Source organism: Phacochoerus africanus, chromosome 2, assembly GCF_016906955.1.
Source record: "Phacochoerus africanus isolate WHEZ1 chromosome 2, ROS_Pafr_v1, whole genome shotgun sequence".
NCBI lineage: Eukaryota > Metazoa > Chordata > Mammalia > Artiodactyla > Suidae > Phacochoerus > Phacochoerus africanus.
The window spans coordinates 263,486,656-263,502,660 of NC_062545.1; the positions used below are offsets into that span (position 1 = coordinate 263,486,656).

General features: G+C 46.2%; 1 protein-coding gene across 5 annotated transcripts in view; it reads right to left on the reverse strand.

Moving 5' to 3' along the window:
• Positions 1-259: 259 nt before the first annotated feature.
• Positions 260-16,005, reverse strand: part of GGTA1 (glycoprotein alpha-galactosyltransferase 1 (inactive)) — a 74,382-nt gene continuing 58,636 nt past the window's right edge. For 4 of the 5 annotated variants that reach the window (XM_047768314.1, XM_047768311.1, XM_047768315.1 and 1 more), the window contains 4 exons: positions 14,885-14,947; positions 14,226-14,336; positions 6,906-7,043; positions 260-1,593 (listed from right to left, as the gene is read on the reverse strand). In XM_047768314.1, coding sequence (XP_047624270.1) covers positions 900-1,593; positions 6,906-7,043; positions 14,226-14,336; positions 14,885-14,947 — 1,006 coding nt within the window. In that variant the 3' untranslated portion in view covers positions 260-899. The remainder of the gene's footprint in view (positions 1,594-6,905; positions 7,044-14,225; positions 14,337-14,884; positions 14,948-16,005) is intronic. The other variant, XM_047768316.1, reaches the window with a different exon arrangement.

The following is a 16,005-nucleotide window of genomic DNA, read 5'->3' on the forward strand; positions in this document are numbered from 1 at the left end:
GGATTTGTAGACACAAGTTCCAGAGTCTGGCAGACTGAATATGACTTGGCCAAAGCAAGAAGCATCTTCTAAGACAGTGCTGCTCTAGTTGTCATATGGTTGAGGAGGCTGGAGCCACTCTCATTGCCTCCCATTCAGTGCCTGGATCCAAGCTGTATGTACATGCCAACTCCATGCCCTGTGTCTTTTAGAAATGGCATTGCCCCACAGTGATCAGCCCCCTCTCTTTCCAATCTGTCTTCGCTATTTCATGGCAAACTTACTTAGAAGCTGTGCTTTTATTTCGTGCTGAGCTCCCATTGGTTCATTCGGATTCCCTGTAACTCCCAACATTCACCATTGGGAATCCTGACCAGTATCTGCGCAGAAGCCAAACAAAACCCTGATGTGAAAAGGACATGGACTTCAAATAACCTGAAGTCCTCTGCTGTTGAAATCATCTGAGGATTGCTAAGGTAGACTCTGATCTCCTGCTGCAAAGCAACTCTGTTGCTTTAGACTTAGCAGAGACAGGAAGACGCTGAAATCAAGAAGACGACCCCTCCCAATCTTATTTTGTTGCCAAACACTTCCCTTTGCATACTTTTCTCCAGTATGACATGTAGAGTGTTTTTGACTTTTTCTTTGCCTATGACAATTTTTTTTTTTTTGGTTCAGTTAATAGTATATACCCCTCAACCCAGAACAGATAAGAAATCATTGGGAATTTACATCTGATTACCACAGAGTCATTCTCCCATTTGACAAGGCTCAAAGTTGCAAGGAAGAATAATATGTACTTACTGTGTTGGTATTTTGTTAGTATTTTTTTTTAAAGTTAAAATTAAGTGCTACTTCTCTGAGGAAGTAGCCAGAGTAATACTCTTTCAAATTCAGAAAACTGCTGGCACAATTTAAAGTCAGATGTTATTTCTAACCAAATTATACTCTTTTTTCTGCCAAGCTATCTTGACAGTCCTAATATCCACAGACATGCCTATATGATAATCCCAGCAGTATTCTGGGGATAAGATTTTAGTGGGTTTGTTGAGAAGGAAATACTTGTTTAGATGGCTTTCATCATGCCACTCGGCTTCTATGTCATTTTCCTTGTCCTGGAGGATTCCCTTGAAGCACTCCTGAGTGATGTTTAGGACCTGAGTGGGTGTTCCCCCAAAAATGGCTGCGTGGTAATAAAAATCCCCCTGGCCAAACGGAATGTAGGCTGCGGACTCCTTCCGCCTCTCGTAGGTGAACTCGTCAGGATGTGCCTTGTACCACCAGGCCTGCAGCTGAGCCACCGACTGGCCCAGGGTCTCCACCCCAAAGTTGTTTTGGAAGACCTGATCCACGTCCATGCAGAAGAGGAAGTCCACCTCGTGCTGGATGTGGGCCAGGATGTGCTCCCCGATGGTCTTCATGCGCATCATGCTGATGTCTTGCCACCTCTTCTCGGACTTGATCTCAAACACTTTAAAGGAACGCAGAGGACCCAGCTCTATCAAAGGCATCCTGGAGATATCATCCACCATGATGTAAAAGATGACTTTGTGGCCAACCATGAAGTATGTATTTGCAGATATTAAGAACTCCTCCAAGTAATGCTCAATGTATCTGAAATAAAGAAGAATGGGGTAAATGTAACCTCTGGGATTTCTAGAGGAGACAATATGCTATTATCATCTAGTCTGTATTTTGCAGTTTAGGAAAGGAATGATTTTTCCCCATCCTGGATGAGAGACGTCTGTTGCTGTAACATTCCCAGCTACTCTCCACCATTCAGTCATTCAACTTTGGGGAGGTGGAGTGGCTTACCTGACTGATGATTCTGGCAGGGTGGCTGGGCATGCTCAGCCCTGCTCCTTCCTCTCTCACTCTTGGAAGCCAACCAGGCAGAGAGAACATGTGTTTCAGCTGCTCTGGGCCTTGCAGTGGTACCTTAGTGGCACAGGCCCTGCTCCCACACCCAGAGGCCTGCAGTTACTTGTGCTGTATGTGCCTGGATGCCTAAGTCTTTCTAATTCTGTGGTTCAAGATTTGGAAGCCCAGGGCCTGCAGTTATAAGCCACATACTCCAACACCAGCTTTAACTGTAATGAAGGTGATACTCATTACCATCTGCCTTAATTAGTCTTTATCCCCTTGTCCTTATCAATCAGTTCAGATGCTAGTTCTTCCTTTTTTCCTGCTTTATTCAGACATAACTGACATATATCATTGTGTAAGTTTAAGGTGTGCAAAGTGTTGATTTGATGCACTTATTTTTAACTTTTATTTTTTGTCTTTTTAGGGCCACATCCGCAGCATATGAAGGTTCCCAGACTAGGGGTCTAATTGCAGTTGCAGCTGCTGGCCCATGCCACAGCCACAGCCACACCAGATCTGAGCTTTGTCTATGACCTACACCGCAGCTGGTGGCAACGCTTGATCCTTTAACCCACTGAGCAAGGCCAGGGATCGAACCCAAATCCTCATGGATACTAGTCAGATTCTTAACCCACTGGGCGACAACGGAAACTCCCTGGTACACTCATATATTAGAAATGATTACCACTGTGGCATTAGTTGACACCTTCATCACGTCACATAATTACCATTTTTTGTGGCAAGAAGACTTAGGACTTATTCTCTGACCAACCTTAAAGTATATATTACAGTATTATTAAAAACAATCACCATGCTGTACATTAGATCCCAGAGCTTATTCATCTTATAACTGCAAGTTTGTACCCTTTGATCACCATCAGAGGGCACTAGTTCTTAGCTCTTCCTCAAAAACCCCAGCCTATATTCCAATACTTTTACTGACCTACCAGATACAAGTGTGATGTGCAAGGGTCATTAAGCCTAACCATCGCCACTCTCTTATCCTTCTCTGGGACCCAAACAATGGATTATGGAATATGGATATTCTTCCATCTTACTGATTTACCCTGTGAGTTTCCCGCTGGTCACCCCAAACACCAGCCCATTATCCAGACACCATCGTTATAAAACCCATCCAAATATGAGAGCAAATGACCTCTGATTCAACCTTACTTTAACTATCTCATTTCATTTAAAAAAATAGATTTTAGTTTTTAGAACATGTTTAGGCTCACAGCAAAATTGAGCTGAAAGTGCAGAATTCCCCCCGCTCCCCCCACTCCCACTCCCAGCTTCTCCCACCATCAACATCCAGCACCAGGGTAGCACGTGTTGCAACTGATGAAACTACACTGACACATCGTTATCACACCAAGCCCGTAGTTTACACTAAGGTTCACTCTTGGTGGCAGACTTTCTATGAATCTGAACAAATGTAAAATACATTTATCTATCACTATGTATGGTACCATACAGAGTATTTTCACTGCCCTAAAAAATCCTGTGTTCTGTCTATTCATCCATTCTCCCACACCATCGCCTGGCATCTACTGATATTTTTACTGTCTCCATGGATCAGTACCTTTGACCTTTTCCAGAATATCATATAGTTGGAACCATATAGTAGGTAGTCTTTGCAGATGGTTTCTTGGTAATGAACATTTGAGGTTCCTCCATGTCTTTTCATGGATTGATTTTTTTTTTTTTTAAAGCACTGCTAATACTCCACTGTCTGAATGTGCTACAATTTATCAATTAATTTGCCTACTAAAGGACCTGTTACTTCCAAGTTTGGGGCAATTATGAATAAAAGTGTTATAAACGGAGTTCCTTTCGTGGCTCAGTGGTTAACAAACCCAACTAGTTGCAGGTTCAATCCCTGGCCTCGCTCAGGGGGTTAAGGATCCAGTGTGGCCATGAGCTGTGGTGTAGGTCGCAGATGTGGCTCAGATCCCGGGTTACTGTGGCTGTGGCATAGGCCGGCAGCTGTAGCTCTGATTCGACCCCTAGCCTGGGAACCTCCATATGCCGCGGGTGTGGCCCAAAAAAGACAAAAAAAAGAAAAAAACCAAAACCCAACCCCCCCCCCAAAAAAATACCTGCTATAAACATCTGTATGCAAGTTTTTGTGTAGACATAAAGTTTCAGCTTTTGAGGGTAAATACTAAGGTGTGCCATCGCTGGATTGTATGGTAAGAGTATGTTTAGTTTTGTAAGAATCTGCCAAACTGTCTTACAAATTGGTTGTATCATTTCGCATTCCCAGCAGCAGTGAATAAGCTTTCCTATCGCTCTACATTTTCATCAGCAGCTGGTATTGTCAGTGTTTTGGATTTGGGTCATTCTAATAGATGTGTAGTGGTATTTTAGCTATTTACCTATTCATTCAAAAACCATCATGTTCAGGAAGAAAAGGAAAGGGGGGAGTTCCCATTGTGGCAGTGGCACAGTGGGTTAAAGATCCAGTGTTGCTGCAGCTATGGAGAAGGTCACAGCTGTGGCTCAGAACTTCCATACGCCACAGGTACAGCTGAAAAAGAAAAAGAGAAAAAAAAAAAAACCCATCTCGTTCCTGTCTTCTGTAAGCCAAGCTACAGGCTATTCTGCGAAGCCATGGGGATGATAGAGAAGGGAAGAAGTAGTTGGCTGGCTTAACACAACCCACGTCACCACCCAGACTCATGCCCAGTGACTGTGCACTGAATTTAATTTGTTGATCACATTATCAGCCAATGACGACATTTTGTGAGTAATAATGACTGGCACTTCCTTTTGTTCTTTGATTGCTGCTTGGATTCCCTTTGATTACTACAAATATAAACTGTGCTTTCAATGCTGGTCTCTGGAAACCCCAGGTTTATAGTATTGATTCTTTAAACGGAGAGAATATCTCAGCAATACAAGGAGGGACTTCAACATGGCTCTGGGGCTGATGGCCAGGAAATTCTTCTGCACTCTGGAACTTTAAGAAAAAATCTATTGTGCCCTGAAGCTTGGTAGATGATCCCAGGGGCGAGGGCGGGAACCTCTGTGAGGTTTAACATTGTTTAGAGATTAAAGCGCTTGCAGTTGGTGCTGTGCATTGTCATTTGAAAATAAACCAAACATCACACCTCCTAAAAGTCCAAATCCACTCTTGGGAGGATTTATTGCTGCTGAGTACAAACAGTCCTCTCTCGCCTCAGAGCAGAGTGTGCGGGTTTCACCAGGACATGCCAAGTACAGTTTAGTTCTCTAAAGCCGCAACGAGGTGGCTAGAGCAATGCGGAGCCGTTCTTTTGGGGAACACCAAGGTTAAATCAATCTGCAGTATGGCTGGCTTGTCTCCTCTTATACCAAAGGATTAGGTGAGCTGGGAATCTTTCCCATCTCCTAACAGAGCATATTCTTCTAGTCGAAAGGTCAAAACTCCAGAATCACCCTTCTCTATTCGAGATGCCACCCAGGCCCCTGGGATCAGTACATTCAGGGACATTAGGACTTGATTAGTACAGTGACAGTGATACCTTCTGGGCTCTAGGTTGGAGAAGGTCTCAGGAGGACGCCTAAATCCTCACTCAGATCAACCTTGACCTTCACTTCTCTTTGTACAGGCAACAGGTCAACTAACTTTCTTTTCTTTCTTTCTTTCTTTCTTTCTTCTTTCTTTCTTTCTTTTCTTTCTTTCTTTCTTTCTTTCTTTTCTTTCTTCTTTCTTTTTTTCTTTCTTTTTCTTTTCTTTCTTTTCTTTCCTTCTTTCTCTCTCTTTCTTCCTTCCTTTTCTTTCTTTCTTTTTCTTTTCTTTCTTTTCTTTCTTCTTTCTCTCTCTTTCTCTTTTCTTCCTTTCTTTCTTTTCTTTCCTTCTTTCTCTCTCTTTCTCTTTCTTCCTTCCTTTTCTTTCTTTTTCTTTTCTTTCTTTTCTTTCCTTCTTTCTCTCTTTCTCTTCCTTCCTTCCTTTCTTGCTTTTTTAGGGCTGCACCCTCCCAGGCTAGGGTTCCAATCGGAGCTGTGATGTTGGCCTACGTCAGAGCCACAGCAATGCGGGATTCGAAATGCATCTGTGACCTACACCACAGCCCACGGCAACGCCAGATCCTTAACCCACTGATCAAGGCCAGGGATTGAACCTGTGTCCTCATGGATGCTAGTCAGATTCATTAACCAATGAGCTATGATGGGAACTCCCTTCCTTCCTTTCTTTCTTTTTCTGATTTTTTTTTAAGTTTTGTTGAAGTATAGTTGTCTTACAATGTTGTGATAATTTCTTCTGTATAACAAAGTGATTCAGTTTCTTTGTGGCTTTCAGAAAAGGTACAGATGGAAAGGCCCATGGATGTGGGGGAGGGAAGGGGCACGGAGGTGAACAGGAAAATTGAACTTTTGCTTTTGTTTTGGAAAAAAAAAGGGGGGGGGGAATTCTCTAAAAAAGAAAACTGGGTTATATTTTAAACTAACATTACAGCTACTACTTTTAAGTAAGAATGATTACAGTTTGGGGAGAAAAGTTCCAAACAAGGAAACGGGGGCTGAAACAGGAACCTATCCAACCTCTGGAAGAGGAAGTTCTGAGCAGCCTAATCTCCCGGGGTCAAACCCTCCAGGAGGAATAGGCAGAAGGCACAGAGGAGTGGTCAGCCATGCTGACGTGGAAAACCACTCCACTTAGGACACTTCTGTCTTTGGTCCTTGGTCTGGGGTCTCGAGGGCATAGGAGAAACGACGCACACACAGGCCATCTAACAGCTGCCATTTTTGGAATTTCCAGAGAGGGCCGTGGAGGTCAGGGCGGAGGTGGCTGTGGGTGTACTGTCGACTCTGGGTGCAGTGGGTATAGCAGATCTTCTTCCCTGCAACCCAAGCCCCTCACCCTGAGGTGGGAAAGAGTTGACTCTCTGACTAGTTTTATTCTTAGCCTTTGGGGACCTCAGCAGAAGGGAGCCTAAAATGGCCCTGTGACACCATTCTCCTCTCCACTAATTCAGACATGACATGAACAGCCTCTGTAAACCCAGGGGCCCCTCACCCATCCTCTGATAGTGGAAGGGGAAAAACTCAAGGCCAGTTTTATTAGCAACACCTACCTTCCGACAGCAAAAACTGTCAAGCCCACGGTAATTTTCTGTTTGGCATAATAATTATCTAAGACGGCTCTGTTGTAAGTGCCTTCCCATACCACTGGAGCCTTCCATCTGGTTATGGTCACGACCTCTGGGCGTTTCCTGGTGACAAAACATAGAGTCAGGATGGCTTTGCTAAGGTACGGCAGTGACAGTCTGGGGGAACATGGGTCAGTCATGGCTTGTGGTGACTGGCCTTGAATCCTGACTGTATTTTAGCCCCAGTCAGCTGGTGATGTGACATTGCAGCATCTTCTGGGGGAGGCCAGGTGCCTCTGAGGGCTGCCCTGGTGGCCCCTTTGGGGATCGTACCTGTACAATGTGTATGTACCTTCCGCCCCCCTGTTCTGCTGTCCTCATCCTCAATCTTCCTTCCAAACCCCTTCGCCTATCTCCCCAGGCCCTTCCTAAGGTGCCAGCGACATCTTTGGGTGTTACTTATCCCAGTAGGTGCCACCTGACCCTGAGAAAGCCCTATGGCTTGACTAGCGGGATGAGAGAGTGACATTTGAGCTGAAAGAGGAAGAAGCTGTTTCAGTTTGCCTTCTGCCAGAAAGCAATTTCTGGGTAGGAACCTGGTTATCAGACAAAAAGGGCCCCAGACTAAGGGGGTCCTGGTGTTGTGGTTCATTTTACAAAGAAGGAGACAGTCACCCAGAAAAGAAGGGACTCGGCGGGCTAACTGTGGCCATGGGTGACACACAGGGCTCGGGCTCAGACCTCTCTCAGATCATGTCACCTCTTGACTAGAAGCACAAAAGCGGGAGGGGAGGGGGCATGTTCTCTGCACCCAGAACACTTGAAAGGGACTTAGCAAAGCCAACACAAACACAGGAAGCAACGGAAGAGCAACGGACAAATTGTAAAGAGTAAATGTGGGAAGGCTGGGTAGCAGCTGGGGCCCCGCAGAGGCAGGAGGGAGCTGAGAAGACTTGGCTCAAACCCCGTTTGCTCTGGAAGTGGCTGCACTTCCCTGTCGGAAACAGACTGAAAGGTGGTCATTTAGATTCAACCCCCAACGCGACATGAGAGGGCCTGGCCCCTGCTAGCTGTGTGCTCGTATTTCAGCCACTACAGGGAGAAGGCCAGTGGTTGGGGCAACGTCTTGGGGGTCCCATTGGGCCCCTGCTGGCTGCCTGGGTGTGGCCCTGGTGAGGCTGTCTAGGAGATGTTAGCTCAGCAAGAACACACCCCCACCCTCATACACGGGTGGAGGAAGGGTTTTCACAAACCTGCCCCTCCCCCATGGGAGAAACCATGTTTCCCTGCGAGGTTGCGCAAGGCTGGGTCACCCCCACTTCTTGCTCATGCCTTCTGTCCCTCGTCACCAAGCTCTGCACCCATATTCTGGAGCTGCCTCTGCCCTCCCACCCCCACCCCATGCCCTGCTTCAAGCCTGCTTCCTTCCTCCCCTAAGAGTAATTCTGCAGAGATGGAGGGGACATGGCTAGGCTGCTCAAACCCCACACCCCAGCTCTGCCTTCACACCCCAGGTATGACCGCCCCTTGGGGACACCTGCTCTTGGTTTCCAACAATCATGAAAGAAGCTGTTTTGGACTCTGTACCAACTTATGCCAGGTACTTTCACATACACTTTCTCTCATTTAGTCCTTGCAAAAGCTTGGCCATGTAGTATGCTCAATGTACAGATATGAAAATCAAGGCTCAGGAAGGCTTGTTAACTTGACCAAGGCCAAACAGCAGATGATGGTAACTAACACACACTGGCTCCTTCCTATGGGACCAGGCACAGTGCCAAGAGCTTCACCCTTTTATGGGGGTGGGGGGTGGGGTTGCTATATTTTGATTCCCATTTTATCCGTGAGGAAACTGTAGCACAGAGTGGTGAAATAACTTGTCTGAGGTCACACAGCTAGTAAGGAGCCAAGCTGGGATTTGAACCCAGATAGTCTGACTGTGGTCTGTGCTCTGAACCACTACCCTCTATGGCTTCTTGGCTATTTACTTGCTGTACCAATGAACTGGAGTTAAAACCCAGGTATGTCATCATTTCCACTCATTTGAGCTACTTCAGCATTTTTATCAGGGCAGAATAAAAAAAAAATGATGAGCTTTTTTTTGGTTTTGTTTTGTTTTGTTTTGTTTTTAGAAACTTATGTGATGCTTTTCTCACATAAAAGCCCCAGCTTTGTTGAATGACTGGATTTCAAACCAAAAAAACCACACACACACACACACACACACACACACACACACACGGCTTAGGCTTATCATTCTATAACCGTTTCCCATGCACTGTCACTTCATTCATTCCTGTCCTTAGTGTAGCCTGTCAAGGATCTCTTAGCAGTTCAGACCCCAGCCTATCAGTTAAGCCATGCAGCTGTGTGTGAGCTGAACATCTGGCAAGCAGGCAATATTATCTTTAAGCAAAGAAAAGGAAGAGAAAGAGAAGGAGGAAGAGGAGGAAAGGAAGGTATTCTTATTTACTAGTCGCAGGCACTGGGGTTAAGTACTGGACTTTTATTCTCTCACTGAATCCTTACAACCACGTTCAATAGTGGGTGCTATCATCACCTCCATTTCACAAATAAAGAAAGTCGGGGGTGAGAGAGGAGAAGGAAACTATGTTTTTAGCCATTCAGCCAATAGGAGGGGCCACACCAGGGCATCAGCTCCTCGATGCACATCTGCCAAGTCCCTGCTCCATTTGCCGGGGCCCAGGGCTAAAGACGGAGATCAGACCCATCCTACCCCTTGAGAACTTCCCAGCCCTGACAGGTGGTCAGCCTGCCGCACACTCCTCAGCCGCACAACCCCTCAGACTACACCTTCTAGAAAGACCAAGTCAGAACACCAGTGTCCAGTTTGGTTACTTGGCTGGGAAGATTCCTTTTAAGCAGGGGGGAGAAAAAGTAGCAATATTAAAAATTAACGTTGAATTAAAAATTAAAATGCTCTATTTCCCAGCTGTTAATTATTAAATTCCACTGGCAATTCCAACATGTCAGCAACCCTGACTAGGAAGCCATATGACAGGCTGAAAACACCGGCCGTGGGCAGGAGGAGGAGGTGGGAGGATGATCGAGATCAGCTTCCTGGATGAACCTCTGCTCAAACCCCACCCCCACCCCGGCCCACAAAAAAAGAAGTAACAGCAGGCAGGCCAAGTATGTGTAAGAGCAAAAGCTGTCCAACGTCATCAAGAGAGGGCTCGAAAAGGAGGGAAAAGTCCAGGAAACACTGGCAACTGCTCAGTTTTTTAAGCCGGGCACCCACTGCATTACTTCGGCATGTGGGGTTCCACCAGTGCAAACCAAAGACTTCCACAAAATAAAAGGGTCTCCAAAATCCAAACGCACCACCTACCTAGGTAGTTGGTAGCTTTTCAATTTTATGTACTTATTTATGGGTACACTGTGGTCCTGAAGGGCTGGGCAGAGGAAGTGTTAAAATTCTATGAATCATACAGCAGGTGGAAAAAAATGAGGAATGCAACAATGTGTTACTTACTGGATTCCTTCCAGGCAGCAGGACGTACACAGTGATCCAGCAAAGAGCTAATGATGCCATGGACAAGGGTGACGGAGAGAGGGAGATGACGTGGGAAGAATGAACAGAACATGTAGATGAATTAGACTGTGGGCTGGATGAAGGAAAGGATGAACAGTGAATCATGGAGGTCTCCTGACTCTTGCTTGAGATGGGAAATGAGAAGAATGAGGGTGGGGTGGAATCAAAAACTCCCTCTGGGAGTTCCCGTCGTGGCCCAGTGGAAACAAACCTGACTAGCATCCATGAGGATGCAGGTTCGACCCCTGGCCTTGCTCAGTGGGTTAAGGATCTGTCGTTGCTGTGAGCTGTGGTGTAGGTCACAGACACGGCTTGGATCTGGTGTTGCTGTGGCTACAGTGCAGGCTGGCAGCTAGAGCTCCAATTCAACCCCTAGCCTGGGAAACTCCCTATGCCTCAGGTACGGCCTGAAAAAGACAAAAAAACAAAAAACAAAAAACAAAAAACAAAAAAACTCCATCTGGGTCATGTGAGACCTGCAGTGATGTCAGGCAAGAGTTAGACACAACTGGGGGCTCAGAGAAAACCTTTGGGCTAAAGAAATACATGCAGTAGTCATTCTCCCATGAATGGTATCTAATGCCACAGAAATGGATGAAGACAGTGTATAAAGAAAAGAGATGAGGATAATGGATTCAACCTCCAGAAACTCTAACACTTCCCGGCTGAGAAGAGGGAGGGGCCCCAATCAAGGAGACTGACAAGGGAGCTGGAGAAGTAGGAGGAAAACTAAGAGGATGTGGTGCTACAGAGGCTGAGAGATCTTGATGTAAAAATGTATACGGAATACACTTAATATGTTTCAGGTAGAATACAGAGGACACATTTCTATAAATATATCTATAATATATTTCTATAAATATATGAATTCAGTGGCTCATCTTTCCTTCATTTATGCAAGCAATTTACTTTGGTGCCCTGAGAAGGCTTAGATTTAGTGCTACTACATATCAATATTCTTTAAATATCTGCTCAGCATTCATTTGGAGGAGAAACTGAGCCATGCATGGGGGAAAGTGGAAAGAGTGACAGCGGGTGGCTGTGGTCTTTCACCTCTGACCCCAGTGATTCAGCCCTGGCTCCACCTCTCAAGTCCCACTCAGTAAAGCACAAGTACCATGGTCAGTGTGCCACTCTCTCTTGAAGGGAGCTTGGTGACTGTCTCTAGCTGATCTATCTGGCCCCTGGGGAGTCTCACACCTCCCCACATGCACACACATCTAAGGGGCTTATCAAAGCTCTGGTGGGAGTTCCCGTCATGGCACAGCAGACGTGAATCCAACTAGTATCCATGAGGTCGCCAGTTCGATCCCTGGCCTCACTCAGTGGGTTGGGGATCCTGCGTTGCTGTGGCTTTGGTGTAGGCCAGCTGCTGCAGCTCCGATTAGACCCCTAGCCTGGGAACTTCCATATGCTGCAGATGTGCCCCCTCAAAAGAAAAAAAAAGCTATAGTGCTTCCACATTCTTCCACTTCCAGGAGCAGTTTAGCATTCCATAGATGGCTACCCTGTGCCCAGCTCCTCAAATAACACATGGGGAGGCCAAAATTCCCATTCTTTCACACTGACATGGACCTCCCATCCTAAAACAGTAAGAAACTTGCCAGAACATACTCAGTCCTTCCAGAGACCAAGACCCCTCATGCTGGAATAGATGCTATTCTCCTCGGATCCTCCTCCTACCTCTACTGCTGCTCCCACTCCGTTTCAGACTTCTTTTCCTCCCTCCCCTGACCCTTTAAGTGCTGATGTCAGGTAAGACTAGGCTCTGCTCCTCTGCCTGGACTCTGATGGCTCCTCTTCCTATGTCTCTACCACATATCTTCTGCCAACTTAAAGGCCCTGCTGTACACTGACGATTATGTCCCCCCCAAATTCGTGTGTTGAAACCCACCCTCAATGTAATGGTATTAAGGGGTGGGGCATTGGGGTGATTAGATGGGTGTCCTTAGAAAAGAAGCCCTGGAGAGCTCCCTCTCCCCTTCCATGGCCTAAGAACACAATGAGAAGACGGGCATGTATAAACTAGAAAGTGGGTTCTCACCAGACACCACATCTGCTGGTGCCTTGATCTTGGACTTCCCAGCCTCCAGAACTGTACAAAATACATTTTTGTTGTTTATAAGCCACCCCGTCTATGGTATTCTGTTACAGTAGTCTGAAGGTCTAAGATAGGCTCTCCATGAACTCTATCCAAATGCCCCACAGGTACCTGAATCCACCTACATCCTTAATCAAGCTCATCACCTCCCCTATTCCTAGACCTGTATCTCCTCCTCCAGTCCCTTTCCTGGTCAACGGCACCAGCATGCACCAGTCTCTCAGGCCTCCCAGTCATCCCGGACAGCCCCCACCTCCTCACTCCCTTCCACGTCCTTCTAAGTCAGGTTAATCACACCACCTTACCAATCTTGGCCAATGCTAGTTTCACATCTAGTGCCCCTATAGGACTGTAAACTTCTTGAATATAAGTGTATTGATTAATTTCTCCTGTCTGTCTCCTGTGCCTAACACAACGTCTAGTACAGAATTTTTGACCGTGACTCATAGTGAAATACATCCTACGTCACAAACACATGCACATATGGAAGCAAAAATGCCACTAAACAATACTTATCCTTACTTCATGAGATGCCTTCTGATTTCCTATTTGCTTTCAATTTTTGACCCTTAAGCCAGTTTCTAAACACATTAATGGATCAAATAATAGTCTGACACACATGGGCTAGCATATCATAGGTGTTTTAATGAACATTGTTGTATGCTTGCTTAGAGTGTGTGCATGGCCTTGTAAGGTTTTTTTAATCATCATTGCCATTTTATTTTATTTTTATTTTTTTAGGGCCACAGGTGCAGCCTATGGAAGTTCCCAGTCTAGGGGTTGAATCGGAGCTGTAATTGCCAGTCTACACCACAGCCACAGCAACACCAGATCTGAGCCTCGTCTTTGACCTACACCACAGCTTGCAGCAATGCCAGATCCTTAACCCACTGAGTGGGGCTGGGGATAGAATGGATACTAGTTGGGTTTGTCTCCACTGAACCACAATGGGAACTCGTGTCATTGCCATTTTGCAGAGGAGTTAACCGAACCTAAGAATTTTCTTTATCTGATTCTAGATTCTGTGGCTTTCCACAGCACCCCATGGGCTATAGGACCTCTCCTAGCCCCAGTATTTTTTTGTTTTTTAGGGCTGCACCCGCAGCATATGGAGGTTCCCAGGCTAGGGGTCAAACTGGAGCTACAGCTGCCGGCCTACCACAGCAACGCCAGATCCGAGCCACGTCTGCAACCTACACCACGGCTCATGGCAACGCGGGATCCTTAGCCCACTGAGTGAGGCCAGGGATCCAACGTGAAACCTCACGGTTCCTAGTTGGACTCATTTCCGCTGTGCCACCACGGGAACTGCTAGCCCCAGTATTTTGTGATTCATCTGTTGCCATTGGCTGATTGCTGTCAGAATCACTATGTTGTTGCGCAAATATTTGAGTCAAAACATCCAGACTCCCCACCTCCCGGGATGCCGTGCCAGTCACACACACACACACACACACACACACACACACACACACACACACACAATCCGGACTCTCAGTCTCATCCGATCTGTTTTAAGGGTCTAATAGATGCTAAAACTCTGTCTCCCCTATCAGGAATGTTCTCATGGCCCTGTTGCCTACACAGCCCCTGCCACCTCCTGCTGAGCTGTGGATTTACTGAAATAGGGCAACGCTTCTTTTCTTACTCAGGATTAAACCAGTCCACTAGCGGAAGCTCTCCTCTGTTGTCTTCTTTTCTTTGTTCCTTTTCGTTGCCTATAGCGTCGTCTTCTTCTTCTTCGTGGTAACTGTGAGTCCTACGTACAAACGGAAAACAAGCTGAGGAAGGCAGGGAGGGTGACCCATGTGCCAGAATGAGAGTGAGGATCTTGTGAAAACAGATTCCAAGGCAGAGAACACGTGCGCCAAGCAAATGTCTACAGAAGGCTTGTGATACTAAACATTTATTCGTAAAGACGTCCGTCTGATGAAAAGGTTCAGTGCTCCCCTTTTTCATCATCCTTCCAGACCAGCACAGTTAGCAATGTAATGACCCAGCAATTCTCAGGTTCTGTCAGGAGCAGGGAAACCTGATAAAACAGTCCTTATCAGCGTATGTAAGCTCATGACAGCCTTTCCTGCAGCCTCAACTTCAGCCTGAGCCTCACTCACTCCCACATCAAATGGGAAAAAACAAAACCTTGAAAACCAAACTTAATGCCCATCCCCACCACGCAACAGAGTCCTTGTATGATTCCAATAAGCCAGAAGGACGAGGCGACTGAGAAGGTCATGGCTGTGAAACCATTTTATTTGGACTCTACAGCCTTGAGCAGATACACAGATGGCCGTTTCCCAGTCTTACCCATTGTTAAACCAGCTCGGAAACCACCAGCCCCTCTGAGCACTGCTGCCAACTTCTGGGTTTCTAAGAAATGAAAAAGATGACAAACATTTTTTAGAAAATGAGGCAGTCCCAAACTGGGGCAGGGGGAGGGGGGTGTTCCAAACTCTTTTTATGGCAGATCACTTAAAATCATTTTTTAAAAAATCACTAATTCATAAAATGAACAGAAATGAAGCTGCTCCAGCTGAATGACAGAGGATGGACCCGACACTCCCCAGATCTCCCCTCCCTTGGGTGGCCCCCCGGCACTCAGCCGGTCCAGGGAGCCCTCGCAGGGAGAGAAGGGGAGAAGAAGAATGACAAGGGGGAGGGCACTAATCCATAAATCCAAGTCCTGGATCTGCCCCTTTCCAGTTGTGTAACTCTGATAGGACATTTTCCCTCTCTGAATCACCATTGCCTCCTCTGGAAAGTTAGATAACAATGACAGCACCAAACCTACCATGAAGATGGATGGCTTCGAAGACTAAACAAAGTAGCCTACGTAAAAGAGCTTTATAAGCTGAAAATTACTGTAGTAAGTTGTGGTCTTAAAAAAGAAAAGCGCACATTTCCAAGAATGATCTCTTGCTAAATGAGGAGAACTGGAGTTGCTACAAAGGTCAGCAGTGACAGATTCAGGAAACCTGAGGGTTTCTAAACCCGAAGCTCAGCAAACTGTAATCAGAAGCCGTTTTTCTCCACACACATGCTCAGATGTCCACACTCACTGTGAAAGTCTCTCCAAGGCGTGGACCGTCTAGAGGAGGGACAAGAGGGGGAAAGCCAGGAGCTGCTATGCCCTTTGATTGGACAAATGAGGCGGTGAGGCAGGAATAGGCATAGTAGTAAGAAACTTACTTTATTTTATTTTATTATTTTATTTTTTTGTTTTTTTAGGGCCACACCCGCAGCATATGGAGGTTCCCAGGCTAGGGGTCTAATTGGAGCTGTAGCTGCCAGCCTACACCACAGCCACAGCAACTCGGTATCTGAGCCGCCTCTGTGACCTACACCACAGGTCACAGCAGTACCAGATCCTTAACCCACTGAGCAAGGCCAGGGATCGAACATGCATCCTCATGGATACTAGTCAGATT